This window comes from Bombina bombina, chromosome 1 (assembly GCF_027579735.1).
Source record: "Bombina bombina isolate aBomBom1 chromosome 1, aBomBom1.pri, whole genome shotgun sequence".
In the NCBI taxonomy this organism is placed as follows: Eukaryota; Metazoa; Chordata; class Amphibia; order Anura; family Bombinatoridae; genus Bombina; species Bombina bombina.
Window position 1 is genome coordinate 545,011,094 of NC_069499.1, and position 25,918 is coordinate 545,037,011.

A 25,918-nucleotide genomic window follows, 5' to 3' on the forward strand; every position below is an offset into this window, starting at 1 on the left:
TGATCTAGGCCCATTTGGTATATTTCATGACGCCATCTCACCGCCAAATGGGATCAAACAAAAAGAATCGGTCACTTTTTAACAAGCTTTTTCACAAATATTAGGTTTCTCACTGAAATTATTTACAAACAGCTTGTGTAATTATGGCACAAAGGGTTGTAAATCCTTCTCTGGGATCCCCTTTGTTCAGAAATAGATGACATATATGGCTTTTTGCATTGCTTTTTGGTAATTAGAAGGCCGCTAAATGCCGCTGCGCATCACATTTGTATTAGGCCCAGCAGTGAAGGGGTTAATTAGGGAGCTTGTAGGGTTAATTTTAGCTTTAGGGTAGTGAAGTAGACAACCCAAAGTATTGATCTAGGCCCATTTTGATATATTTCATGCCACCATTTCACTGTCAAATGCGATCAAATAAAAAAAATTGTTAACTTTTTCACTAACTTTGGGTTCTCACTGAAATTATTTACAAACAGCTTGTGCAATTATGGCACAAATGGTTGTAAATGCTTCTCTGGGATCCCCTTTGTTCAGAAATAGCAGACTTATATGGCTTTGGCATTGCTTTTTGGTAATTAGAAGGCCGCTAAATGCCGCTGCGCACCAAACTTGTATTATGCCCAGCAGTGACGGGGTTAATTAGGTAGCTTGAAGGGAGCTTGAAGGGTTAATTTTAGCTTTAGTGTAGAGATCAGCCTCCCACCTGACACATCCCACCCCCTGATCCCTCCCAAACAGCTCTCTTCACTCCGCCACCCCACAATTGTCCCCGCCATTTTAAGTACTGGCAGAAAGTCTGCCAGTACTAAAATATTTTTTTTTTTATTATTATTCTACATATTCTGCTGTGTAGGATCCCCCTTAGCCCCCAACCTCCCTGATCCCCCCCCCCCAAAGAGCTCCCTAACCCTCCCCACACTATTAGCCACCATTTTTCTGTAGTGTAGCTGCCCCCCTCCATACCCTACCCCCTCCCCCTCCCAGATCACTCCAAGATTCCCCCTCCTCTGCACACACCACCCTCTCCCAGCAATCTCAATTTGGACTGCGCCTAGATCCCGGGTGCGTTCGCAAGCACCCGCCCCTCATCGCACCTCCCGCGCATGCTCCCGTGCACACCCGGCATGAAGAATAGCTGGAAGGAAGTTCCCCAGCGATGGGCCGCCCACCCGCCTCCCTGCAATGGCTCCCACCCACCAACCACTCTGTGGCCCTCTCTGCATCGGTGTGCCTAAAAGGTATTGCAGTGATGCCTCAATATCAAGGCATCACTGCAATACCTTGAAAGCGGCTGGAAGCGATCAGGATCGCTTCCAGACGCTTGAATCCCCTGACGAAGTACAGGGTATGTCGCTGGTCTTTAAAGACCAGTTTGTATAAGACGTGCCCTGTACGACATGCGTCGTTAAGGGGTTAAAGTATTTTATTGAGGTATTCATACAAACATTGTTATTATCTAGATTGTAAGTTCACACAGGAACAGGACCCCCAATTCCCCCTATATTTGTTTGTTAAATTTTGTCTGGTGTCTCATATTGTACTGTACTTTTATCTTTGTTACCCATGGACAGCGCTGCGGAATCTGTTGGCACTTTATAAATAAAGAATAATAATAATAATTAACAAAAGACAGTCCTGTTTTGATACATGGTTCTTAGAAAAGCCACCTATAACAAACATAGTAGAGGAAGGAAAAACTGTGGCATTTTACAGGTTACTGTCATAAAGGCTTAAATATTACATGTCGATAACATAGCTGAACTAAAGCCCAAATATTACAAAGAGCAATGTTTTACTCACACCAGTAACACACATAAAATAGCACTTCATTTTCTTAAATTACATATGAGCTGGCTAAACCCCCTTACAATTAGAAGCCCCTTTTGGACTTCCAAACACCTAGATAACTGCTCAAAAAGAGGGATGAATCTAGGATGCACTGGCCTCTGGATCCTGTCTTGCTTGTCGGTTGCCGATCCTGCCTGACTTACCACATTAATTCTGTTTCCTGCTCAGCCACTGGGTCCATACTTGAACTTTTTACTAACCACTGTTACTCACAGTTAAGGGATCCCTTCACCTGACATTGACTAGCAGCCAGGAGATAGGGAGGATGAATCTCACTGCTGTAGTGACAGTGGTGATGTTACAGTGTGTGGATTGTTAAGGTAGGTTTGAGCTTTAAACACTGATGTTTTTTCAACCAGTCATGATACTTTTTATAGACATGCGAGATTGTATCCTAGGCATGTATTGGGAGCAATAGGAACATTACAGTTAACCATTAAATTCAAATGTCTTTTTACATTCAATCTCTCTCTAGCGATAAAATGATATTGCAGGTTCTGGAGGCTAAGGAATTATGTCTAATAATTATATACATTATAGAGAGCCTTTGTTCAGAGTTATTTCTAACAATAATTAAAAGATTTTTATATAAATTATAGCGTCATAGAAACTCACCAATCGTTGGCTGGGCCTCTACTATATGAATAGGAATGGAATGTATCCCTCCCAACAGAATTTGGTGTACCTCTCCTGTTATACCAGCTGCCTCCTCCACCGTTACTAGCTGCCCCATGCTAACAAGGTTGTGTCCAGGAGTAGGCAGTGTTGAAAGCGAAGATGCAGCATCACTTTGATGGCTGGGCAAGTGACTTAGCATTAAAGGCTGGTTGTTCCCTCCAGGGCTCAGAAGACAGGCAGGGTTACCCAGAGACGGTGGGTTTACTGTGATAACTGCAGTTGCTCCATCAGAAGATGTGAATGTTGGTTGTAACTGGAGTTCCTTCAGATAATAAAATGTTTAAATAATCAGGCACACAAAAATTATTTCCACAACATTAAATAATGATTTACTAATGATTAACAAGAACACTAAAATACAAAGACTAATATATTCTTGTTTCTTTCTCAATGTTTTAAACACTGGCCAATTGTTGTACTACTATATGCCAACATATTGAACAGCACCATTCAGTAAAGTGCACAAATGAATCTATGCCAAAAAAAATGCATGCTTAGACACATAACAAAGCACACAACAGCCCTGACAGTGAATTTAGAATATTTTTTTTAGGATTACCTGATAAATTCATTTCTTTCATAGTGGGAGTGTCCACAGCCATTACTCCTGAGATTCAACTCCTGGCCACTAGGAGGAAGCAAAGATTCCCAAAGCTCTAAGAGCACTTAAAGGGACACTGAATCTAAAATTTTTTCTTTTGTGATTCAGATAGAGCATGAAATTTTAAGCAACTTTCTAATTTACTCCTATTATCAAATTTTCTTCATTCTCTTGGTATCTTTATTTGAAATGCAAGAATGTAAGTTTAGATGCCGAACCGTTTTTGGTGAACAACCTGGGTTGTTCTTGCTGATGGGTGGATAAATTCATCCACCAGGGGTCTGAACCAAAAAAAAAAAGCTTAGATGCATTCTTTTTCAAATAAATATAACAAGAGAACGAAGAAAAATTGATAATAGGAGTAAATTAGAAGGTTGCTTAAAATTGCATGATCTATCTGAATCACAAAAGAAAAAATTTGGGTTCAGTGTCCCTTTAATCCTTTCACCTCTCTAGTATTCTGGACTGACGTAGAAATGTAGGAAAGGACATAGCGGGGGAAAATGAGATACAAACTAGAACTGCTGACAGAAAAAATTAAGTAAAAATAAAAAACTGGGCGGGTCTTGTGGATTCTCACTGACATGAAAGAAATTAATTTATCAGTTAAGCATACATTTCCATCTTAATATAAGGAGAGTCCACTGCATAATTCCTTAGTGTTGGGAAATACTGAACCTGGCCACCAGGAGGAGGCAAAGACACCCCAGCCAAAGGCTTAAATACCTCTCCCACTTCCCCCATCCTCCAGTCATTCTTTGCCTTTCATCACAGGAGGATGGCAGAGAAGTGTCAGAAGATTCAGAGTAGTTCTTTAGGAGGGTTATTTGCCCTTCGATATGGGACTGGAGTTTTAAGTATTCTTGTCAGCCTCTCAGTGACAACATTGACGAAAGTTAGAGTCTGGAGATGCAGGGAGAGTCTTTCTGCGAACCCATCCAGACTGTTTTTCTCACTCAAGTCCATGTCAGGAGCGATGCTACCAGACTGTCACACTTGAGAGTCTGTGTTTCTGTTCCACAGCATGGATTCTGGTAAGATTTTTTCAATTTTTACATATGTTAAAAACGTTAGAAGACAGGGTCACAGTGTGGCTCCTTTTATCTTAATAGAATCTTGGGTTAATATCTCCTGAGGGGATTATTTAACAGTGGGGTTTAATCAAATGTGATGATTTTATGCTGCTTTATGTGTGAGATTTTATTGGGCGCATAGGCTGTTTGATAGGGCTGGAACGCACAGGTTTTTAACTTTCACTTTGAGTGCTGCACAGCTTGTAGCTTGGTGCGCTTTTACTCATAGCAGGGGTGGTCCTGCCTTTGCGCACCATGTGATCGGAAGTGGTCTCGCTATCATTTCCTCTTTCCTGACCGAGCTGGCAGTCAGAGAAGACGCTATTTCTCTTTATTGTCTGGGTCTAGGAGGTGGTGAGTGCCCCAGCCATTGGGAGTATAAAGATGCTGCTTTTTGAGAAATAAAGATTGTTTAATTACTGTGTCCTACTGTCATTAGATTAAGCTATGAGGATTCTGAGATTCTAGAGGGTACTCCCTCTATTCCAAATAGTAATACCTGTTTATATTGTGAGGAGGCCTTGGTTTGCCCGCCCTCTCAACTATGTTCCACATGCCTTCACAATGTTATTAGGTCAAAGAAGGTTAACCCCTTTAGTACCACTGAGCCTTCCATCTCTGAGGACTCGCCGTCCCGTGAGGTGCATACTCAACAGTAATTTCCTTCTACACATGCAGCTTCCCGTAGCACGCTTGATCCTCCATCTGGAGGGGGCCTTTTACCTCAGATTTTACCGCACAGTTAAAAACAACGGTGTCTAAGCCCTCAGTGCTTTACCGCGCCCTGATAAATGCAAGTGGAAGGTTAAACATAGCTCTCCTGCCCAGGGGTCATCATGTAATTTATTGGATTTCTCTACTTTGTCTCAGTTATCCAAGGATGAGTCGCACTCTGAGGCTTCAAAGGGTGAACTTTCTGGGATGGAGTCTGCTGCCTCTAAGCCTTCTGCTGCGGAGGAACCAGCCTTTGGATTTAAGATTGAACACTTATGTTTTCTTCTAAAGGAAGTCCTGTCTACATTAGAGGTATCAGAGGCCAAGCTACCTGTGAATGTTTGATTCCTAAATTAGACAGAGTTTATGAGGACAGGGCAGTGCCTTTAACTTTTCCTGTGCCTGTAAAGATAGCAAACATTATTAAGAACGAATGGGACAGAATTGGATCTTCATTTTCCCCTTCATCTTCCTTTAAAAAATTGTTCCCGGTCTCACAATTGAAGTTGTAGGGTTCCGTCCCTAAGGTGGATGGCGCTTGCCAAACATACTACTATCCTGCTTGAGGATAGCTCGTCATTCAGAGAGCCAATGGATAAGAAGATGGAAACGCTTCTAAGAAAGATGTTTCAACATACGGCGTACTTGATTCAACCGGCAGCGGCCATTGCCACGGTTGCTGGAACAGCTACCTACTGGTGCAACTCCTTATTGGAATTGATCGAGGTGGAGGGTCCCCTTGACGTTATCCAGGAAGGAATTAAAGTCTTGAGAATTGCTAATTCTTTTATCTGTAATGCAAACATGCTAAGGTTTCTGGCTTTTCGGTTCAGGCCCGTTGGGCATTCTGGCTGAAGTCCTGGTCTGCAGATATGACTTCTAAATCCAGACTTTTTTCCCTTCCCTTTAAAAAAAAGATTTTATTTGGTCCAGGCCTGGACTCCATTATCTCCATGGTTACTGGGTGCAAGGGACAAAGTTCTAATTTTCGTTCTGATAAATCCCAACGACAGCAGCCCTCCGCTAAGCCCGAGCAAACCAAGAGTACTTAGAAGCCGGCTCAGTCCTGGAATCAATCCAAGAAGAGCAAGAAGCCCGCCGAGACTAAATCGGCATGAAGGAGTGGCCCCTGATCCAGCGCTGGATCGTGTAGGGGGCAGACTATCGCTCTTTTCAGAAGCTTGGTTCAGGGACGTACAGGATCCATGGGTCCTGGAGGTCATAGCTCAGGGATACAAGATAGGTTTCAAGTCTAATCCACCCAAGGGCAGATTTCCCCTCTCAAGCCTGCCTTCCAGACTAGAAAAGAGGGAAGCCTTTCTGGGGTGCATGCGGGATCTGTCCTCCTTAGGGGTCATTGTCCCAGGTACCTATTGCGGAAAGAGGTTTGGGATACTATTAAAACCTTTTCGTGGTCCCAAAGAAGGAGGGAACTTTCCACCTGATTCTGGACCTTAAGTGCTTAAACAAATTTCTAAACGTCCCCTTATTCAAGATGGAGACTAAGATCCATCCTTCCCTTAGTTCAGGAAGGACAGTTCATGAACACTATATATCTGAAGGATGCTTACCCTCACGTTCCAATCCACTAGGATCACTTCTAGTTCCTAAGGTTTGCGTTCCTGGACCAGCACTTACAGTTCATTGCACTTCTGTTTGGTCTAGCTACTGCTCCAATAATTTTTATGAAGGTTCTAGGGGCTCTTCTAGCCATTGCCAGAACCCGGGGTATAGCAGTAGCTCCCTACTTGGACGATATTCTGGTACAAGCACCATCTTTTCATCTGGCGGAGGACCATTCGGAATCACTTCTCTCTCTTCTTCGATCTCATGGATGGACGATAACCCTAGAAAAAAAGAGTTCTCTTATTCCAAGCACCAGGGTAGAATTCCTGGGTACTATAATAGACTCCATATCCATGAGGATATTCTAACAGACCAGAGATGTTGCAAGCTTGCTTCGGCATGTCCTGCCCTCTGGACCTCCTTAAGGCCCTCTGTGTGTATAGAGGTAATTGGTCCCATGGTGTCCAGCATGGACATCATTCCCTTTTTCCAGGTTCCGTCTCAGACCGCTGCAACTGTGCATGCTGAGGCAGTGGAGTGGCGATCATTTGGATCTGTCTCAACAGATCTCTCTGGACAACTGGTTGAGAGAATCGCTCTCTTGGTGGCTCTGTTCAGATCATCTGTCCCGAGGGACATCCTTCTTAAGACCATCCTGGGAGATTGTGACTACGGACGCAAGTCTATCAGGATGGGGAGCTGTTTGGGGTGCCAGGAAGACCCAGGGCCTGTGGTCTCAGGAGGAACGCTCCCTCCCGATCAACATTCTGGAACTTTGAGCAATCGTCAATGCTCTGAAGGCTTGGCCCCTTCTGGGTTCGTCCCAGTTTATCAGATTCCAATCAGACAATATAACCTCTGTGACTTACATCAACCATCAGGGGGGGAACGAGAAGCTCCCTGGCAATGAGGGAGGTATCTCGAATTATGGAGTGGGTGGAGGCCCACAGCTGTTCGCTGTCAGCGATCCACATTCCAGGTGTGGACAACTGGGAAGCGGATTTTCTCAGCAGACAATCCTTTCATCCGGGGGAATGGTCTCTCCATCCCAAAGTGTTTGCGGAGATATGCAACAGGTGGGGGACACCAGAATTAGATCTAATGGCGTCCAGTCTCAATGCCAAGCTACCCAGATATAAGTCAAGGTCCAGGGATCCTCATGCGCTAATAGATGCAATCGCAGTGCCTTGGGGATTCAGTCTAATTAACCTTTTCCCACCTTTACACTCCTTCCTCGTGTAGTGGCTCGCATCAAGCAGGAGCGGGCATCAGTGATACTTGATGAAAATGAGATAATGAAGCTCGCAAGAAAGAGCAAAAAATTCAGAATCTCCCCTACCAGTAAAGAATCTGGATTGGGGCCGTATCTTCATGCTGAATTGGAAGAAGGCTCTTAGATTGTTTGGCCTTGTTCAAACTGGTATTAAACACCTAGAAGGATCTGTAAGATTCATGTGTTTGTAAGGAGGAGGAAGATGTTTGGTTCCTAGATTGCCAAAAAAAAAAAATGTATGTTACCTGATACATTTCTTTCTTTACGGACATGGAGATCCCACAACGTCATTCCAATTACTAGTGGGATATTCAACTCCTAGCCAGCAGGAGGAGGCAAAGAGCACCTCAGCAAAGCTGTTAAGTGTAACTGCCTTACCCATAACCCCCAGTCATTCAGCCAAAGGAAATGGAAAAGGAAGAAACACAAGGGTGAAAAGGTGCCTGAGGTTTGCACAAAAAAACTGCCAAATTAAAATTTAAAAAGAGGACGGGGTCATGGACTCACCATGTCCGGAAAAAAAAAAATTATCATGTAAGCAAAAATTTGTTTTTATTTCCTATGACATGGAGAGTCCACAACGTTTTGCTAGATACTAGTGGGAACCAATACCCAAGCTAGAAGACACGGAATGAACAGGGAGGGAGAAAAAAAGGCAGGAGGGCAGAAACAGAAGGCACCACCGCTTGCAGAACCTTTCTCCCAAAAGAAGCCTCGGCCGAGGCAAAAGTATCAAATTTGTAGAATTTTGAAAAAGTATGCAGAGAGGACCATATTGCCGCCTTGCAAATCTGTTCCACAGAAGCTTCATTTTTGAAAGCCCAGGAAGAGGACACAGCCCTAGTGGGATGAGCTTTAATTCTCTCAGGAGGCTGCTGTCCAGCAGTCTCATAAGTCAAACGAATCAAACTTCTCAACCAGAGAGACAGAGAAGTAGAAGTGACCTTCTGACCATTACGCTTTCCAGAGAAAACAACAAACATGGCAGAAGATTGCCGAAAATCTTTAGTAGATTGTAAGTAAAATTTTAGAGCCCTCACAACATCCAAGTTATGCAAAAGACGTTCCTTTTGAGAAGAAGGATTAAAACAAAAAGAAGGAACAACAATTTCCTGATTACTGTTTCAATCCAATACCACCTTAAGGAGAAACCCCAATTTAGTACAAAGGACTGCCTTATCAGTATGAAAAAAAATAATTTATGCTTACCTGATAAATTTATTTCTCTTGTAGTGTATCCAGTCCACGGATCATCCATTACTTGTGGGACATATTCCCTTCCCAACAGGAAGTTGCAAGAGGATCACCCACAGCAGAGCTGCCACGCAGCTCCTCCCCTCACATGTCATATCCAGTCATTCGACCGAAACAAGACAAGAAAGGAGAAACCATAGGGTGCAGTGGTGACTGTAGTTTAATTAAAAATTTAGATCTGCCTTAAAAAGACAGGGCGGGCCGTGGACTGGATACACTACAAGAGAAATAAATTTATCAGGTAAGCATAAATTATGTTTTCTCTTGTTAAGTGTATCCAGTCCACGGATCATCCATTACTTGTGGGATACAAATACCAAAGCTTAAGTACACGGATGATGGGAGGGACAAGGCAGGAAGTTAAACGGAAGGAACCACTGCCTGTAGAACCTTTCTCCCAAAAACAGCCTCCGAAGAAGCAAAAGTGTCAAATTTGTAAAATTTTGAAAAAGTGTGAAGTGAAGACCAAGTCGCAGCCTTGCAAATCTGTTCAACAGAGGCCTCATTTTTAAAGGGCCAGGTGGAAGCCACAGCTCTAGTAGAATGAGCTGTAATCCTTTCAGGGGGCTGCTGTTCAGCAGTCTCATAGGCTAAGCGTATTATGCTTCGAAGCCAAAAGGAGAGAGAGGTTGCCAAAGCTTTTTGACCTCTCCTCTGTACAGAATAAACGACAAACAGGGCAGATGTTTGATGAAAATCTTTAGTTGCCTGTAAGTAGAACTTCAAGGCACGGACTACGTCCAGATTATGCAAAAGACGTTCCTTCTTTGAAGAAGGATTAGGGCACAATGATGGGACAACAATCTCTTGATTGATATTCCTGTTAGAAACCACCTTAGGTAAAAACCCAGGTTTAGTACGCAGAACTACCTTGTCTGAATGGAAAATCAGATAAGGAGAATCACAATGTAAGGCAGATAACTCAGAGACTCTTCGAGACGAGGAAATAGCCATCAAAAACAGAACTTTCCAAGATAAAAGTTTAATATCAATGGAATGAAGGGGTTCAAACGGAACTCCTTGAAGAACTTTAAGAACCAAGTTTAAGCTCCACGGAGGAGCAACAGTTTTAAACACAGGCTTAATCCTAGCCAAAGCCTGACAAAAAGCCTGGACGTCTGGAACTTCTGCCAGACGCTTGTGCAAAAGAATAGACAGAGCAGAAATCTGTCCCTTTAACGAACTAGCAGATAAGCCTTTTTCCAAACCCTCCTGGAGAAAAGACAATATCCTAGGAATCCTAACCTTACTCCATGAGTAACTCTTGGATTCGCACCAATACAAGTATTTACGCCATATCTTATGGTAGATTTTCCTGGTAACAGGCTTTCGTGCCTGTATTAAGGTATCAATAACTGACTCGGAGAAGCCACGCTTCGATAGGATCAAGCGTTCAATCTCCATGCAGTCAGTCTCAGAGAAATTAGATTTGGATGATTGAAAGGACCTTGTATTAGAAGGTCTTGCCTCAGAGGCAGAGTCCATGGTGGACAGGACGACATGTCCACTAGGTCTGCATACCAGGTCCTGCGTGGCCACGCAGGCGCTATCAGAATCACCGATACTCTCTCCTGTTTGATCTTGGCAATCAGTCGAGGTAGCAGAGGAAACGGTGGAAACACATAAGCCATGATGAAGAACCAAGGAGCTGCTAGAGCATCTATCAGCGTTGCTCCCGGGTCCCTGGACCTGGATCCGTAACGAGGAAGTTTGGCGTTCTGGCGAGACGCCATGAGATCCAGTTCTGGTTTGCCCCAACGATGGACCAGTTGAGCAAACACCTCCGGATGGAGTTCCCACTCCCCCGGATGAAAAGTCTGACGACTTAGAAAGTCCGCCTCCCAGTTCTCCACGCCTGGGATGTGGATCGCTGACAAGTGGCAAGAGCGAATTATCTTTGAGACTTCTAACATCGCTAGGGAGCTCCTGGTTCCCCCTTGATGGTTGATGTAAGCCCCAGTCGTGATGTTGTCCGACTGAAATCTGATGAACCTCAGTGTTGCTAACTGAGGCCAAGCTAGGAGAGCATTGAATATTGCTCTTAACTCCAGAATATTTATTGGGAGGAGTTTCTCCTCCTGAGCCCACGATCCCTAAGCCTTCAGGGAATTCCAGACTGCGCCCCAGCCTAGAAGGCTGGCATCTGTTGTTACAATCGTCCAATCTGGCCTGCGAAAGGTCATACCCTTGGACAGATGGACCCGAGATAGCCACCAGAGAAGAGAATCTCTGGTCTCTTGATCCAGATTTAGTAGAGGGGACAAATCTGAGTAATCCCCATTCCACTGATCTAGCATGCACAATTGCAGCGGTCTGAGATGCAGGCGCGCAAATGGCACTATGTCCATTGCCGCTACCATTAAGCCGATTACTTCCATGCACTGAGCCACTGACGGACGTGGAATGGAATGAAGGGCACGGCAAGCATGTAAAAGTTTTGATAACCTGGCCTCCGTCAGGTTAATTTTCATTTCTACAGAATCTATCAGAGTCCCTAGGAAGGAGACTCTTGTGAGTGGTGATACAGAACTCTTTTCCACGTTCACCTTCCACCCATGCGACCTCAGAAATGCCAGAACTATCTCTGTATGAGACTTGGCAATTTGAAAGCTTGACGCCTGTATAAGGATGTCGTCTAGATACGGAGCCACCGCTATGCCTCGTGGTCTTAGAACCGCCAGAAGAGAGCCCAGAACCTTTGTAAAGATTCTCGGGGCCATAGCCAACCCAAAGGGGAGAGCTACAAATTGGTAATGCCTGTCTAGAAAGGCAAATCTTAGGAACCAATGATGATCTTTGTGAATCGGTATGTGAAGGTAGGCATCCTTTAAGTCCACTGTGGCCATGTACTGACCCTCTTGGATCATGGGTAGGATGGTCCGAATAGTTTCCATTTTGAATGATGGAACTCTTAGGAATTTGTTTAAGATCTTTAGGTCCAAGATTGGTCTGAAGGTTCCCTCTTTCTTGGGAACCACGAACAGATTTGAATAAAATCCCTGCCCTTGTTCCGTCCGCGGAACTGGGTGGATCACCCCCATTACTAGGAGGTCTTGTACACAGCGTAGGAATGCCTCTTTCTTTATCTGGTTTTCTGATAACCTTGAAAGATGAAATCTCCCTTGAGGAGTAGAAGCTTTGAAGTCCAGAAGATATCCCTGAGATATGATCTCCAACACCCAGGGATCCTGGAGATCTCTTGCCCACGCCTGGGCGAAGAGAGAAAGTCTGCCCCCCACTAGATCCGTTTCCGGATAGGGGGCCGTTCCTTCATGCTGTCTTGGGGGCAGTAGCAGGTTTTCTGGCCTGCTTGCCCTTGTTCCAGGACTGGTTAGTTTTCCAGGCCTGTCTGGAATGAGCAACAGTTCCTTCCTGTTTTGGAGCGGAGGAAGTTGATGCTGCTCCTGCCTTGAAATTTCGAAATTTTTTGGCCTTTGATTTGGCCCTGTCCTGAGGAAGGGTATGACCCTTACCTCCAGTAATGTCAGCAATAATTTCCTTCAAGCCGAGCCCGAATAAGGTCTGCCCCTTGAAAGGAATATTAAGTAATTTAGATTTAGAAGTCACGTCAGCTGACCAGGATTTAAGCCATATCACTCTCCGCGCCTGAATGGCGAATCCGGAGTTCTTAGCCGTTAGTTTAGTCAAATGTACAATGGCATCAGAAACAAATGAGTTAGCTAGCTTAAGTGATTTAAGCTTGTCCATAATTTCATCCAATGGAGCTGTGTGAATGGCCTCTTCCAGAGACTCAAACCAGAATGCCGCAGCAGCAGTGACAGGCGCAATGCATGGAAGGGGCTGCAGGATAAAACCTTGTTGAACAAACATTTTCTTAAGGTAACCTTCTAATTTTTTATCCATTGGATCCGAAAAAGCACAACTATCCTCAACCGGGATAGTGGTACGCTTTGCTAAAGTAGAAACTGCTCCCTCCACCTTAGGGACCGTCTGCCATAAGTCCCGTGTAGTGGCATCTATTGGAAACATTTTTCTAAATATAGGAGGTGGGGAAAAGGGCACACCGGGTCTATCCCACTCCTTGCTAATAATTTCTGTAAGCCTTTTAGGTATAGGAAAAACGTCAGTACACACCGGCACCGCATAGTATCTATCCAGCCTACACAATTTCTCTGGAATTGCAACTGTGTTACAGTCGTTCAGAGCAGCTAAAACCTCCCCAAGCAATACACGGAGGTTCTCAAGCTTAAATTTAAAATTAGAGATCTCTGAATCAGGTTTCCCCGGATCAGATCCGTCACCCACAGAATGAAGCTCTCCGTCCTCATGTTCTGCAAACTGTGACGCAGTATCAGACATGGCTCTTACAGCACCAGCGTGCTCTGCATCTCTCCTAATCCCAGAGCTATCGCGCTTGCCTCTCAACTCTGGCAATCTAGATAATACTTCTGACAGGGTATTATTCATGATTGTAGCCATGTCCTGTAAAGTAATTGCTATGGGCGTCTCTGATGTACTTGGCGCCATAATAGCATGCGCCCCCTGAGCGGGAGGCGAAGGTACTGACACGTGAGGAGAGTTAGTCGGCATAACTTCCCCCTCGTCGTCTGGTGATAATTCTTTTATAGATAAAGACTGACCTTTATTATTTAAAGTGAAATCAATACATTTAGTACACATATTCCTATGGGGCTCCACACTGGCTTTCAAACATAATGAACAAGTAGATTCATCTATGTCAGACATGTTTAAACAGACTAGCAATAAGACTGGCAAGCTTGAAAAATACTTCACAATAAGTTTACAAGCAACATAAAAAATGCTACTGCGCCTTTAAGAAGCACAAAATCTGTCTCAAGTTGAAATAACAATGAACCAAAGCAGTTATACCAACCACATTTTCACAGTAAATGTATTAAGTTAGCAGAGCATTGCACCCACTTGCAAATGGATGATTAACCCTTTAATACCCAAAACGGATAAACAATAGAGAAAAACGTTTTTTTAAAACAGTCAAACACACTGTCACAGCTCTGCTCTGACTGATTACCTCCCTCAATATGACTTTTGAAGCCTTTTGAGCCCTCTAGAGAAGTCCTGGATCATGCAGGAAGAAGCAGGAAGTCTGAATTTTTACTGCGCAAAAAAGCGCTAAAATAGGCCCCTCCCACTCATTTATTACAACAGTGGGAAGCCTCAGTTAACTGTTTCTATGCAGAAATTAAGCCAGCCATGTGGAAAAATTATGCCCCAATAAGTTTTATCACCAAATGTACGTTAAAAAACTATTAAACATGCCAGCAAACGTTTTAAAACACATTTTTTAACGAGTATATATCTCTATTAATAAGCCTGATACCAGTCGCTTTCACTGCATTTAAGGCTTTACTTACATTACTTCGGTATCAGCAGCATTTTCTTAGTCAATTCCATTCCTTAGAAAAATATTTTACTGCACATACCTTAGTTGCAGGAAAACCTGCACGCCATTCCCCCTCTGAAGTTACCTCACTCCTCAGAATGTGTGAGAACAGCAAGTGGATCTTAGTTACTTCTGCTAAGATCATAGAAAACGCAGGCAGATTCTTCTTCCAAATACTGCCTGAGAAAAAAACAGCACACTCCGGTGCCATTTAAAAATAACAAACTTTTGATTGAAGAAATAAACTAAGTATAAAACACCACAGTCCTCTCACAACCTCCATCTATGTTGAGGGTTGCAAGAGAATGACTGGGTATGACATGTGAGGGGAGGAGCTGTGTGGCAGCTCTGCTGTGGGTGATCCTCTTGCAACTTCCTGTTGGGAAGGGAATATGTCCCACAAGTAATGAATGATCCGTGGACTGGATACACTTAACAAGAGAAATAAGGTAGGGGAATTACACTTCAGAGCTGAAAGCTCAGACACTCTGCGAGCGGAAGAAGTGGCAACAAGAAACAAAACTTTCCAGGATAACAGATTTATATCAAAGACATGCATTGACTCAAGTGAAGCCTGCTGCAAAACTTTAAGAACTAAATTAAGGCTCCACGGGGGAGCAACAGGTTTAAACACAGGCCTGATTATAGCCAGGGCCTGTACAAAGGCTTGAACATCTGGTAGGTCTGCCAGACATTAGTGCAAAAGGATAGATAAAGCAGAAATCTGACCCTTTAGGGTACTGACCGATAAACCCTTATCCAGGCCATTCTGAAGAAAGGACAAAATCCGGGGAATCCTCATCCGGCTCCAGGAGAACCCCTTAGATTTACACCAATAAAGATATTTACACTATATCTTATGGTAAATCTTGCAAGTAACCGGTTTTCAAGCCTGAATCATAGTTTCAATGTTCGCTTCAGAAAAACCACACTTAGACAGAACTAGGCATTCAATCTCCAAGCAGTTAGCTTCAGAGAATCTAGGTTTGGATGAAGGAAAGGACCCTGAACTAGAAAGTCTTTCCTCTGAGGTAACCTCCAAGGAGGTAGAGATGACATCCTTACTAGGATGCCATGCAGGAGCTATTATTATCACCGAAGGTAGGCATCCTTCAAGTCTATTGTCGTCATGTTTGATACGAGCAATGACTCGTGGAAGGAGTGCAAACGGAGGAAACAGATAAGCCAGATAAAACCTCCAAGGAACTTCTAGAGCATCTATCAGAACGGCCAGAAGATCTTTTGACCTTGAACTGTACTTTGGAACCTTGGCCTTTTGGTGGGACGCCATCAGATCCAACTCTGGAACCCCCCACCTGAGGGTCAACTGAGAGAACACTTCCGGATGGAGAGCCCACACCCCGGGATAAAAGGTCTGTCTGCTCAGAAAATCTGCCTCCCAGTTGTGCACTCTTGGAATGTGGATGGTAGATAGAAGACAATCGTGGGCTCCTGCAAACTGTAGAATGCGAGTCACCTGCTTCATGGCTAAGGAACTCCGAGTGCCTCCCTGGTGGTTGATGTAAGCCACTGAGGTGATGTTGTCCAATTGAAATCTTATAAACCGGACCAACGACAGTTGAGGCCACACTAATAGGGCATTGAAGATAGTTCTCAACGCCAAGATGTTTATGGGAACAGAGACCACAGGCCCTGAGCCTTTAGAGGGCCAGAAACAGCATCCCAGTCTGACAGGCTGGCATCCGTAATCACAATTTCCCAGGAAGGTCTCAAAAAGTAGGTGCCCCGAGACAGATGTTCCTCTGACACCCATCACTAAAGAGAGTCTGTTGTTAGAGGGTCCAGTTTTATCCTCTGAGATAAATCTAAAAGATCTCTGTTCCATTGATGGGGCATACAAAGTTGCAACGGTCGTAGATAGAACCGAGCAAAAGGAATGATGTCCATGGATGCCACTATCAGACTAATCACCTCCATGCATTGAGCCACAGATGGACGAAAGACAGACTGGAGAGAAAGGCAGGAAGCAAGAATTTTGTTTTTTCTGGCCTCCGACAGAAAAATCTTCATGGACAAGGAATGTAGTATAGTCCCTAGGAAACACACCTTGGTAGATGGAACGAGAGAACTTTTTTCCAAATTCACCTTCCACCCATGGAAATGTAGAAAACATAATTTATGCTTACCTGATAAATGTATTTCTCTTGTAGTGTATCCAGTCCATGGATCATCCATTACTTGTGGGATATTCTCCTTCCCAACAGGAAGTTGCAAGAGGATCACCCACAGCAGAGCTGCTATATAGCTCCTCCCCTCACTGCCATATCCAGTCATTCGACCGAAACAAGACGAGAAAGGAGAAACCATAGGGTGCAGTGGTGACTGTAGTTTAATTAAAATTTAGACCTGCCTTAAAAGGACAGGGCGGGCCGTGGACTGGATACACTACAAGAGAAATAAATTTACCAGGTAAGCATAAATTATGTTTTCTCTTGTTAAGTGTATCCAGTCCACGGATCATCCATTACTTGTGGGATACCAATACCAAAGCTAAAGTACACGGATGATGGGAGGGACAAGGCAGGAACTTAAACGGAAGGAACCACTGCCTGTAGAACCTTTCTCCCAAAAACAGCCTCCGAAGAAGCAAAAGTGTCAAATTTGTAAAATTTTGAAAAGGTGTGAAGCGAAGACCAAGTCGCAGCCTTGCAAATCTGTTTAACAGAGGCCTCATTTTTAAAGGCCCAGGTGGAAGCCATAGCTCTAGTAGAATGAGCTGTAATCCTTTCAGGGGGCTGCTGTCCAGCAGTCTCATAGGCTAAGCGTATTATGCTCCGAAGCCAAAAGGAGAGAGAGGTTGTCGAAGCTTTTTGACCTCTCCTCTGTCCAGAGTAAACGACAAACAGGGCAGATGTTTGACAAAAATCTTTAGTAGCCTGTAAGTAAAACTTCAAGGCACGGACTACGTCCAGATTATGCAAAAGACGTTCCTTCTTTGAAGAAGGATTAGGACACAATGATGGAACAACAATCTCTTGATTGATATTCCTGTTAGAAACCGCCTTAGGTAAAAACCCAGGTTTGGTACGCAGAACTACCTTGTCTGAATGAAAAATCAGATAAGGAGAATCACAATGTAAGGCAGATAACTCAGAGACTCTTCGAGCCGAGGAAATAGCCATCAAAAACAGAACTTTCCAAGATAAAAGTTTAATATCAATGGAATGAAGGGGTTCAAACGGAACTCCCTGAAGAACTTTAAGAACCAAGTTTAAGCTCCACGGGGGAGCAACAGTTTTAAACACAGGCTTAATCCTAAACAAAGCCTGACAAAATGCCTGGACATCTGGAACTTCTGCCAGACGCTTGTGCAAAAGAATAGACAGAGCAGAGATCTGTCATTTTAAAGAACTAGCTGATAAGCCTTTGTCCAAACCCTCTTGGAGAAAGGACAATATCCTAGGAATCCTAACCTTACTCCATGAGTAACTCTTGGATTCACACCAATAAAGATATTTACGCCATATCTTATGGTAGAATTTCCTGGTGACAGGCTTCCGAGCCTGTATTAAGGTATCAATGACTGACTCGGAGAAGCAATGCCTTGATAGAATCAAGCGTTCAATCTCCATGCAGTCAGTCTCAGAGAAATTAGATTTGGATGATTGAAAGGACCTTGTATTAGAAGGTCCTGCCTCAGAGGCAGAGTCCATGGTGGAAGAGATGACATGTCCACTAGGTCTGCATACCAGGTCCTGCGTGGCCACGCAGGCGCTATCAGAATCACCTGATGCTCTCTCCTGTTTGATTTTGGCAATCAGTCGAGGGAGCAGAGGAAACGGTGGAAACACATAGGCCAGGTTGAAGAACCAAGGAGCTGCTAGAGCATCTATCAGCGTTGCTCCCGGGTCCCTGGACCTGGATCCGTAACAAGGAAGCTTGGCGTTCTGGCGAGACGCCATGAGATCCAGTTCTGGTTTGCCCCAACGATGTACCAGTTGAGCAAACACCTCCGGATGGAGTTCCCACTCCCCCGGATGAAAAGTCTGACGACTTAGAAAATCCGCCTCCCAGGTCTCTAAGCCTGGGATGTGGATCGCTGACAGGTGGCAAGAGTGAGACTCTGCCCAGCGAATTATCTTTGAGACTTCTAACATCGCTAGAGAACTCCTGGTTCCCCCTTGATGGTTGATGTAAGCCACAGTCGTGATGTTGTCCGACTGAAATCTGATGAACCTCAGTGTTGCTAACTGAGGCCAAGCTAGAAGAGCATTGAATATTGCTCTTAACTCCAGAATATTTATTGGGAGGAGTTTCTCCTCCTGAGTCCACGATCCCTGAGCCTTCAGGGAGTTCCAGACTGCACCCCAACCTAGAAGGCTGGCATCTGTTGTTACAATCGTCCAATCTGGCCTGCGAAAGGTCATACCCTTGGACAGATGGACCAGAGAAAGCCACCAGAGAAGAGAATCTCTGGTCTCTTGATCCAGATTTAGTAGAGGGGACAAATCTGAGTAATCCCTATTCCACTGACTTAGCATGCATAATTGCAGCGGTCTGAGATGCAGGCGCGCAAATGGCACTATGTCCATTGCCGCTACCATTAAGCCGATTACTTCCATGCACTGAGCCACTGACGGGCGTGGAATGGAATGAAGGACACGGCAAGCATTTAGAAGCTTTGATAACCTGGACTCCGTGAGGTAAATTTTCATCTCTACAGAATCTATAAGAGTCCCTAGGAAGGAGACTCTTGTGAGTGGTGATAGAGAACTCTTTTCCACGTTCACTTTCCACCCATGCGACCTCAGAAATGCCAGAACTATCTCTGTATGAGACTTGGCAATTTGAAAGCTTGACGCCTGTATCAGGATGTCGTCTAGATACGGAGCCACCGCTATGCCTCGCGGTCTTAGAACCGCCAGAAGTGAGCCCAGAACCTTTGTAAAAATTCTCGGGGCAGTGGCCAACCTGAAGGGAAGAGCTACAAATTGGTAATGCCTGTCTAGAAAGGCAAACCTTAGGAACCGATGATGATCTTTGTGAATCGGTATGTGAAGGTAGGCATCCTTTAAGTCCACTGTGGTCATGTACTGACCCTCTTGGATCATGGGTAGGATGGTCCGAATAGTTTACATTTTGAATGATGGAACTCTGAGGAATTTGTTTAAGATCTTTAGATCCAAGATTGGTCTGAAGGTTCCCTCTTTCTTGGGAACCACAAACAGATTTGAATAAAATCCCTGTCCTTGTTCCGTCCGCAGAACTGGATGGATCACTCCCATTACTAGGAGGTCTTGCACACAGCTTAGGAATGCCTCTTTCTTTATCTGGTTTGCTGATAACCTTGAAAGATGAAATCTCCCTTGTGGAGGAGAAGCTTTGAAGTCCAGAAGATATCCCTGAGATATGATCTCCAACGCCCAGGGATCCTGAACATCTCTTGCCCACGCCTGGGCGAAGAGAGAAAGTCTGCCCCCCACTAGATCCGTTTCCAGATAGGGGGCCGTTCCTTCATGCTGTCTTGGGTGCAGCAGCAGGCTTTCTGGCCTGCTTGCCCTTGTTCCAGGACTGGTTAGGTTTCCAGGCCTGTCTGGAATGAGCAACAGTTCCCTCTTGTTTTGAAGCGGAGGAAGTTGATGCTGCTCCTGCCTTGAAATTTCGAAAGGCACAAAAATTAGACTGTTTGGCCTTTGATTTGGCCCTGTCCTGAGGAAGGGTATGACCCTTGCCTCCAGTAATGTCAGCAATAATTTCCTTCAAGCCAGGCCCGAATAAGGTCTGCCCCTTGAAAGGAATGTTGAGTAATTTAGACTTTGAAGTCACGTCAGCTGACCAGGATTTAAGCCATAGCGCCCTACGCGCCTGGATGGCGAATCCGGAATTCTTAGCCGTTAGTTTAGTCAAATAAACAATGGCATCAGAAACAAATGAGTTAGCTAGCTTAAGCGTTCTAAGCTTGTCAATAATTTCATTCAATGGAGCTGTCTGGATGGCCTCTTCCAGGGCCTCAAACCAGAATGCCGCCGCAGCAGTGACAGGCGCAATGCATGCAAGGGGCTGTAAAATAAAACCTTGTTGAATAAACATTTTCTTAAGGTAACCCTCCAATTTTTTATCCATTGGATCTGAAAAAGCACAACTGTCCTCAACCGGGATAGTGGTACGCTTTGCTAAAGTAGAAACTGCTCCCTCCACCTTAGGGACCGTCTGCCATAAGTCCCGTGTAGTGGCGTCTATTGGAAACATTTTTCTAAATATAGGAGGTGGGGAAAAGGGCACACCGGGTCTATCCCACTCCTTGCTAATAATTTCTGTAAGCCTTTTAGGTATAGGAAAAACGTCAGTACACACCGGCACCGCATAGTATCTATCCAGCCTACACAATTTCTCTGGAATTGCAACTGTGTTACAGTCATTCAGAGCAGCTAATACCTCCCCGAGCAATACACGGAGGTTCTCAAGCTTAAATTTAAAATGAGAAATCTATGAATCAGCTTTCCCTGAGTCAGAGATGTCACCCACAGACTGAAGCTCTCCGTCCTCATGTTCTGCATACTGTGACGCAGTATCAGACATGGCTCTAACAGCATTTGCGCGCTCTGTATCTCTCCTAACCCCAGAGCTATCGCGCTTGCCTCTTAATTCAGGCAATCTAGATAATACCTCTGACAGGGTATTATTCATGATTGCAGCCATGTCCTGCAAGGTAATCGCTATGGGCGTCCCTGATGTAATTGGCGCCATATTAGCGTGCGTCCCCTGAGCGGGAGGGGAAGGGTCTGACACGTGGGGAGAGTTAGTCGGCATAACTTCCCCCTCGACAGAACCCTCTGGTGATAATTCTTTTATAGATAAAGACTGATCTTTACTGTTTAAGGTGAAATCAATACATTTAGTACACATTCTCCTATGGGGCTCCACCATGGCTTTCAAACATAATGAACAAGTAGGTTCCTATGTGACAGACATGTTTAAACAGACTAGCAATGAGACTAGCAAGCTTGGAAAACACTTTAAAACAAGTTTACAAGCAATATAAAAAACGTTACTGCGCCTTTAAGAAACACACATTTTCCCAAATTTTGAAATAACAGTGAAAAAATGCAGTTACACTAACGAAATTTTTACAGTGTATGTAATAAGTTAGCAGAGCATTGCACCCACTTGCAAATGGATGATTAACCCCTTAATACCAAAAACGGAATAACAAATGACAAAAACGTTTTTTAAACAGTCACAACAACTGCCACAGCTCTACTGTGGCTTTTTACCTCCCTCAATACGACTTTTGAAGCCTTTTGAGCCCTTCAGAGAAGTCCTGGATCATGCAGGAAGAAGCTGGATGTCTGTGTCTGTAATTTTTGCTGTGCAAAAAAAATGCTAAAATAGGCCCCTCCCACTCATATTACAACAGTGGGAAGCCTCAGGGAACTGTTTCTAGGCAAAATTCAAGCCAGCCATGTGGAAAAAACTAGTATGTATCTCTATTAATAAGCCTGATACCACTATCACTGCATTTAAGGCTTTACTTACATTACTTCGGTATCAGCAGCATTTTCTAGCAAATTCCATCCCTAGAAATATATTTTAACTGCACATACCTTATTACAGGAAAACCTGCACGAGTTACCTCACTCCTCAGAATATGTGAGAACAGCAAAGGATCTTAGTTACTTCTGCTAAGATCATAGAAAACGCAGGCAGATTCTTCTTCTAAATACTGCCTGAGATAAACAGTACACTCCGGTACCATTTAAAAATAACAAACTTTTGACTGAAGAAATAAACTAAGTATAAAACACCACAGTCCTCTTACGACCTCCATCTTAGTTGAGAGTTGCAAGAGAATGACTGGATATGGCAGTGAGGGGAGGAGCTATATAGCAGCTCTGCTGTGGGTGATCCTCTTGCAACTTCCTGTTGGGAAGGAGAATATCCCACAAGTAATGGATGATCCGTGGACTGGATACACTTAACAAGAGAAAAGACAACAGCATTTCTGTATGAGATTGGGTTAGTTTGAAAAGATGATGCCTTAACCAAGATGTCGTCTAGATAAGGTGCCAAAGCCATTTCCTGGGATCTAATCACAGCCAATAGCGCCCCCAGAACATTTGTGAATATTCTGGGAGCCGTGGCCAGACCAAATGGAAGTGCAACAAATTGGAAGTGCTTGTCCAGAAAGGCAAACCTCAGATACTGATGGTGTTCACTGTGAATTGGAACATGAAGTGGGTCCTTCAGGTCTATGGTCGTCATAAAACATAATTTATGTAAGAACTTACCTGATAAATTCATTTCTTTCATATTAGCAAGAGTCCATGAGCTAGTGACGTATGGGATATACATTCCTACCAGGAGGGGCAAAGTTTCCCAAACCTCAAAATGCCTATAAATACACCCCTCACCACACCCACAATTCAGTTTAACGAATAGCCAAGAAGTGGGGTGATAAAAAAGTGCGAAAGCATATAAAATAAGGAATTGGAATAATTGTGCTTTATACAAAATCATAACCACCACAAAAAAAGGGCGGGCCTCATGGACTCTTGCTAATATGAAAGAAATGAATTTATCAGGTAAGTTCTTACATAAATTATGTTTTCTTTCATGTAATTAGCAAGAGTCCATGAGCTAGTGACGTATGGGATAATGACTACCCAAGATGTGGATCTTTCCACACAAGAGTCACTAGAGAGGGAGGGATAAAATAAAGACAGCCAATTCCTGCTGAAAATAATCCACACCCAAAATAAAGTTTAACGAAAAACATAAGCAGAAGATTCAAACTGAAACCGCTGCCTGAAGTACTTTTCTACCAAAAACTGCTTCAGAAGAAGAAAATACATCAAAATGGTAGAATTTAGTAAAAGTATGCAAAGAGGACCAAGTTGCTGCTTTGCAGATCTGGTCAACCGAAGCTTCATTCCTAAACGCCCAGGAAGTAGATACTGACCTAGTAGAATGAGCTGTAATTCTCTGAGGCGGAATTTTACCCGACTCAACATAGGCAAGATGAATTAAAGATTTCAACCAAGATGCCAAAGAAATGGCAGAAGCTTTCTGGCCTTTCCTAGAACCGGAAAAGATAACAAATAGACTAGAAGTCTTACGGAAAGATTTCGTAGCTTCAACATAATATTTCAAAGCTCTAACAACATCCAAAGAATGCAACGATTTCTCCTTAGAATTCTTAGGATTAGGACATAATGAAGGAACCACAATTTCTCTACTAATGTTGTTGGAATTCACAACTTTAGGTAAAAATTCAAAAGAAGTTCGCAACACCGCCTTATCCTGATGAAAAATCAGAAAAGGAGACTCACAAGAAAGAGCAGATAATTCAGAAACTCTTCTAGCAGAAGAGATGGCCAAAAGGAACAAAACTTTCCAAGAAAGTAATTTAATGTCCAATGAATGCATAGGTTCAAACGGAGGAGCTTGAAGAGCTCCCAGAACCAAATTCAAACTCCAAGGAGGAGAAATTGACTTAATGACAGGTTTATACGAACCAAAGCTTGTACAAAACAATGAATATCAGGAAGAATAGCAATCTTTCTGTGAAAAAGAACAGAAAGAGCAGAGATTTGTCCTTTCAAAGAACTTGCGGACAAACCCTTATCTAAACCATCCTGAAGAAACTGTAAAATTCTCGGTATTCTAAAAGAATGCCAAGAAAAATGATGAGAAAGACACCAAGAAATATAAGTCTTCCAGACTCTATAATATATCTCTCGAGATACAGATTTACGAGCCTGTAACATAGTATTAATCACGGAGTCAGAGAAACCTCTTTGACCAAGAATCAAGCGTTCAATCTCCATACCTTTAAATTTAAGGATTTCAGATCCTGATGGAAAAAAGGGCCTTGTGACAGAAGGTCTGGTCTTAACGGAAGAGTCCACGGTTGGCAAGAGGCCATCCGGACAAGATCCGCATACCAAAACCTGTGAGGCCATGCCGGAGCTACCAGCAGAACAAACGAGCATTCCTTCAGAATCTTGGAGATTACTCTTGGAAGAAGAACTAGAGGCGGAAAGATATAGGCAGGATGATACTTCCAAGGAAGTGATAATGCATCCACTGCCTCCGCCTGAGGATCCCGGGATCTGGACAGATACCTGGGAAGTTTCTTGTTTAGATGGGACGCCATCAGATCTATTTCTGGAAGTTCCCACATTTGAACAATCTGAAGAAATACCTCTGGGTGAAGAGACCATTCGCCCGGATGCAACGTTTGGCGACTGAGATAATCCGCTTCCCAATTGTCTACACCTGGGATATGAACCGCAGAGATTAGACAGGAGCTGGATTCCGCCCAAACCAAAATTCGAGATACTTCTTTCATAGCCAGAGGACTGTGAGTCCCTCCTTGATGATTGATGTATGCCACAGTTGTGACATTGTCTGTCTGAAAACAAATGAACGATTCTCTCTTCAGAAGAGGCCAAAACTGAAGAGCTCTGAAAATTGCACGGAGTTCCAAAATATTGATCGGTAATCTCACCTCCTGAGATTCCCAAACTCCTTGTGCCGTCAGAGATCCCCACACAGCTCCCCAACCTGTGAGACTTGCATCTGTTGAAATTACAGTCCAGGTCGGAAGCACAAAAGAAGCCCCCTGAATTAAACGATGGTGATCTGTCCACCATGTTAGAGTGTCGAACAATCGGTTTTAAAGATATTAATTGAGATATCTTCGTGTAATCCTTGCACCATTGCTTCAGCATACAGAGCTGAAGAGGTCGCATGTGAAAACGAGCAAAGGGGATCGCGTCCGATGCAGCAGTCATAAGACCTAGAATTTCCATGCATAAGGCTACCGAAGGGAATGATTGTGACTGAAGGTTTCGACAAGCTGTAATCAACTTTAGACGTCTCTTGTCTGTTAAAGACAGAGTCATGGACACTGAATCCATCTGGAAACCCAGAAAGGTTACCCTTGTCTGAGGAATCAAAGAACTTTTTGGTAAATTGATCCTCCAACCATGATCTTGAAGAAACAACACAAGTCGATTCGTATGAGATTCTGCTAAATGTAAAGACTGAGCAAGTACCAAGATATCGTCCAAATAAGGAAATACCACAATACCCTGTTCTCTGATTACAGACAGCAGGGCACCGAGAACCTTTGTAAAAATTCTTGGAGCTGTAGCTAGGCCAAACGGCAGAGCCACAAATTGGTAATGCTTGTCCAGAAACGAGAATCTCAGGAACTGATAATGATCTGGATGAATCGGAATATGCAGATATGCATCCTGTAAATCTATCGTGGACATATAATTCCCTTGCTGAACAAAAGGTAAGATAGTCCTTACAGTTACCATCTTGAACGTTGGTATCCTTACATAACGATTCAATATTTTTAGATCCAGAACTGGTCTGAAAGAATTCTCCTTCTTTGGTACAATGAAGAGATTTGAATAAAACCCCATCCCCTGTTCCGGAACTGGAACTGGCATAATTACTCCAGTCAACTCTAGATCTGAAACACATTTCAGAAATGCTTGAGCTTTTACTGGATTTACTGGGACACGGGAAAGAAAAAATCTCTTTGCAGGAGG

General features: G+C 43.7%; 1 protein-coding gene across 1 annotated transcript in view; it reads right to left on the reverse strand.

Moving 5' to 3' along the window:
- Positions 1-25,918, reverse strand: part of CARF (calcium responsive transcription factor) — a 261,735-nt gene that overhangs the window by 17,209 nt on the left and 218,608 nt on the right. Inside the window, exon 14 of the mRNA XM_053698682.1 lies at positions 2,464-2,788. Within this exon, the coding sequence (XP_053554657.1) occupies positions 2,464-2,788 (325 nt within the window). The remainder of the gene's footprint in view (positions 1-2,463; positions 2,789-25,918) is intronic.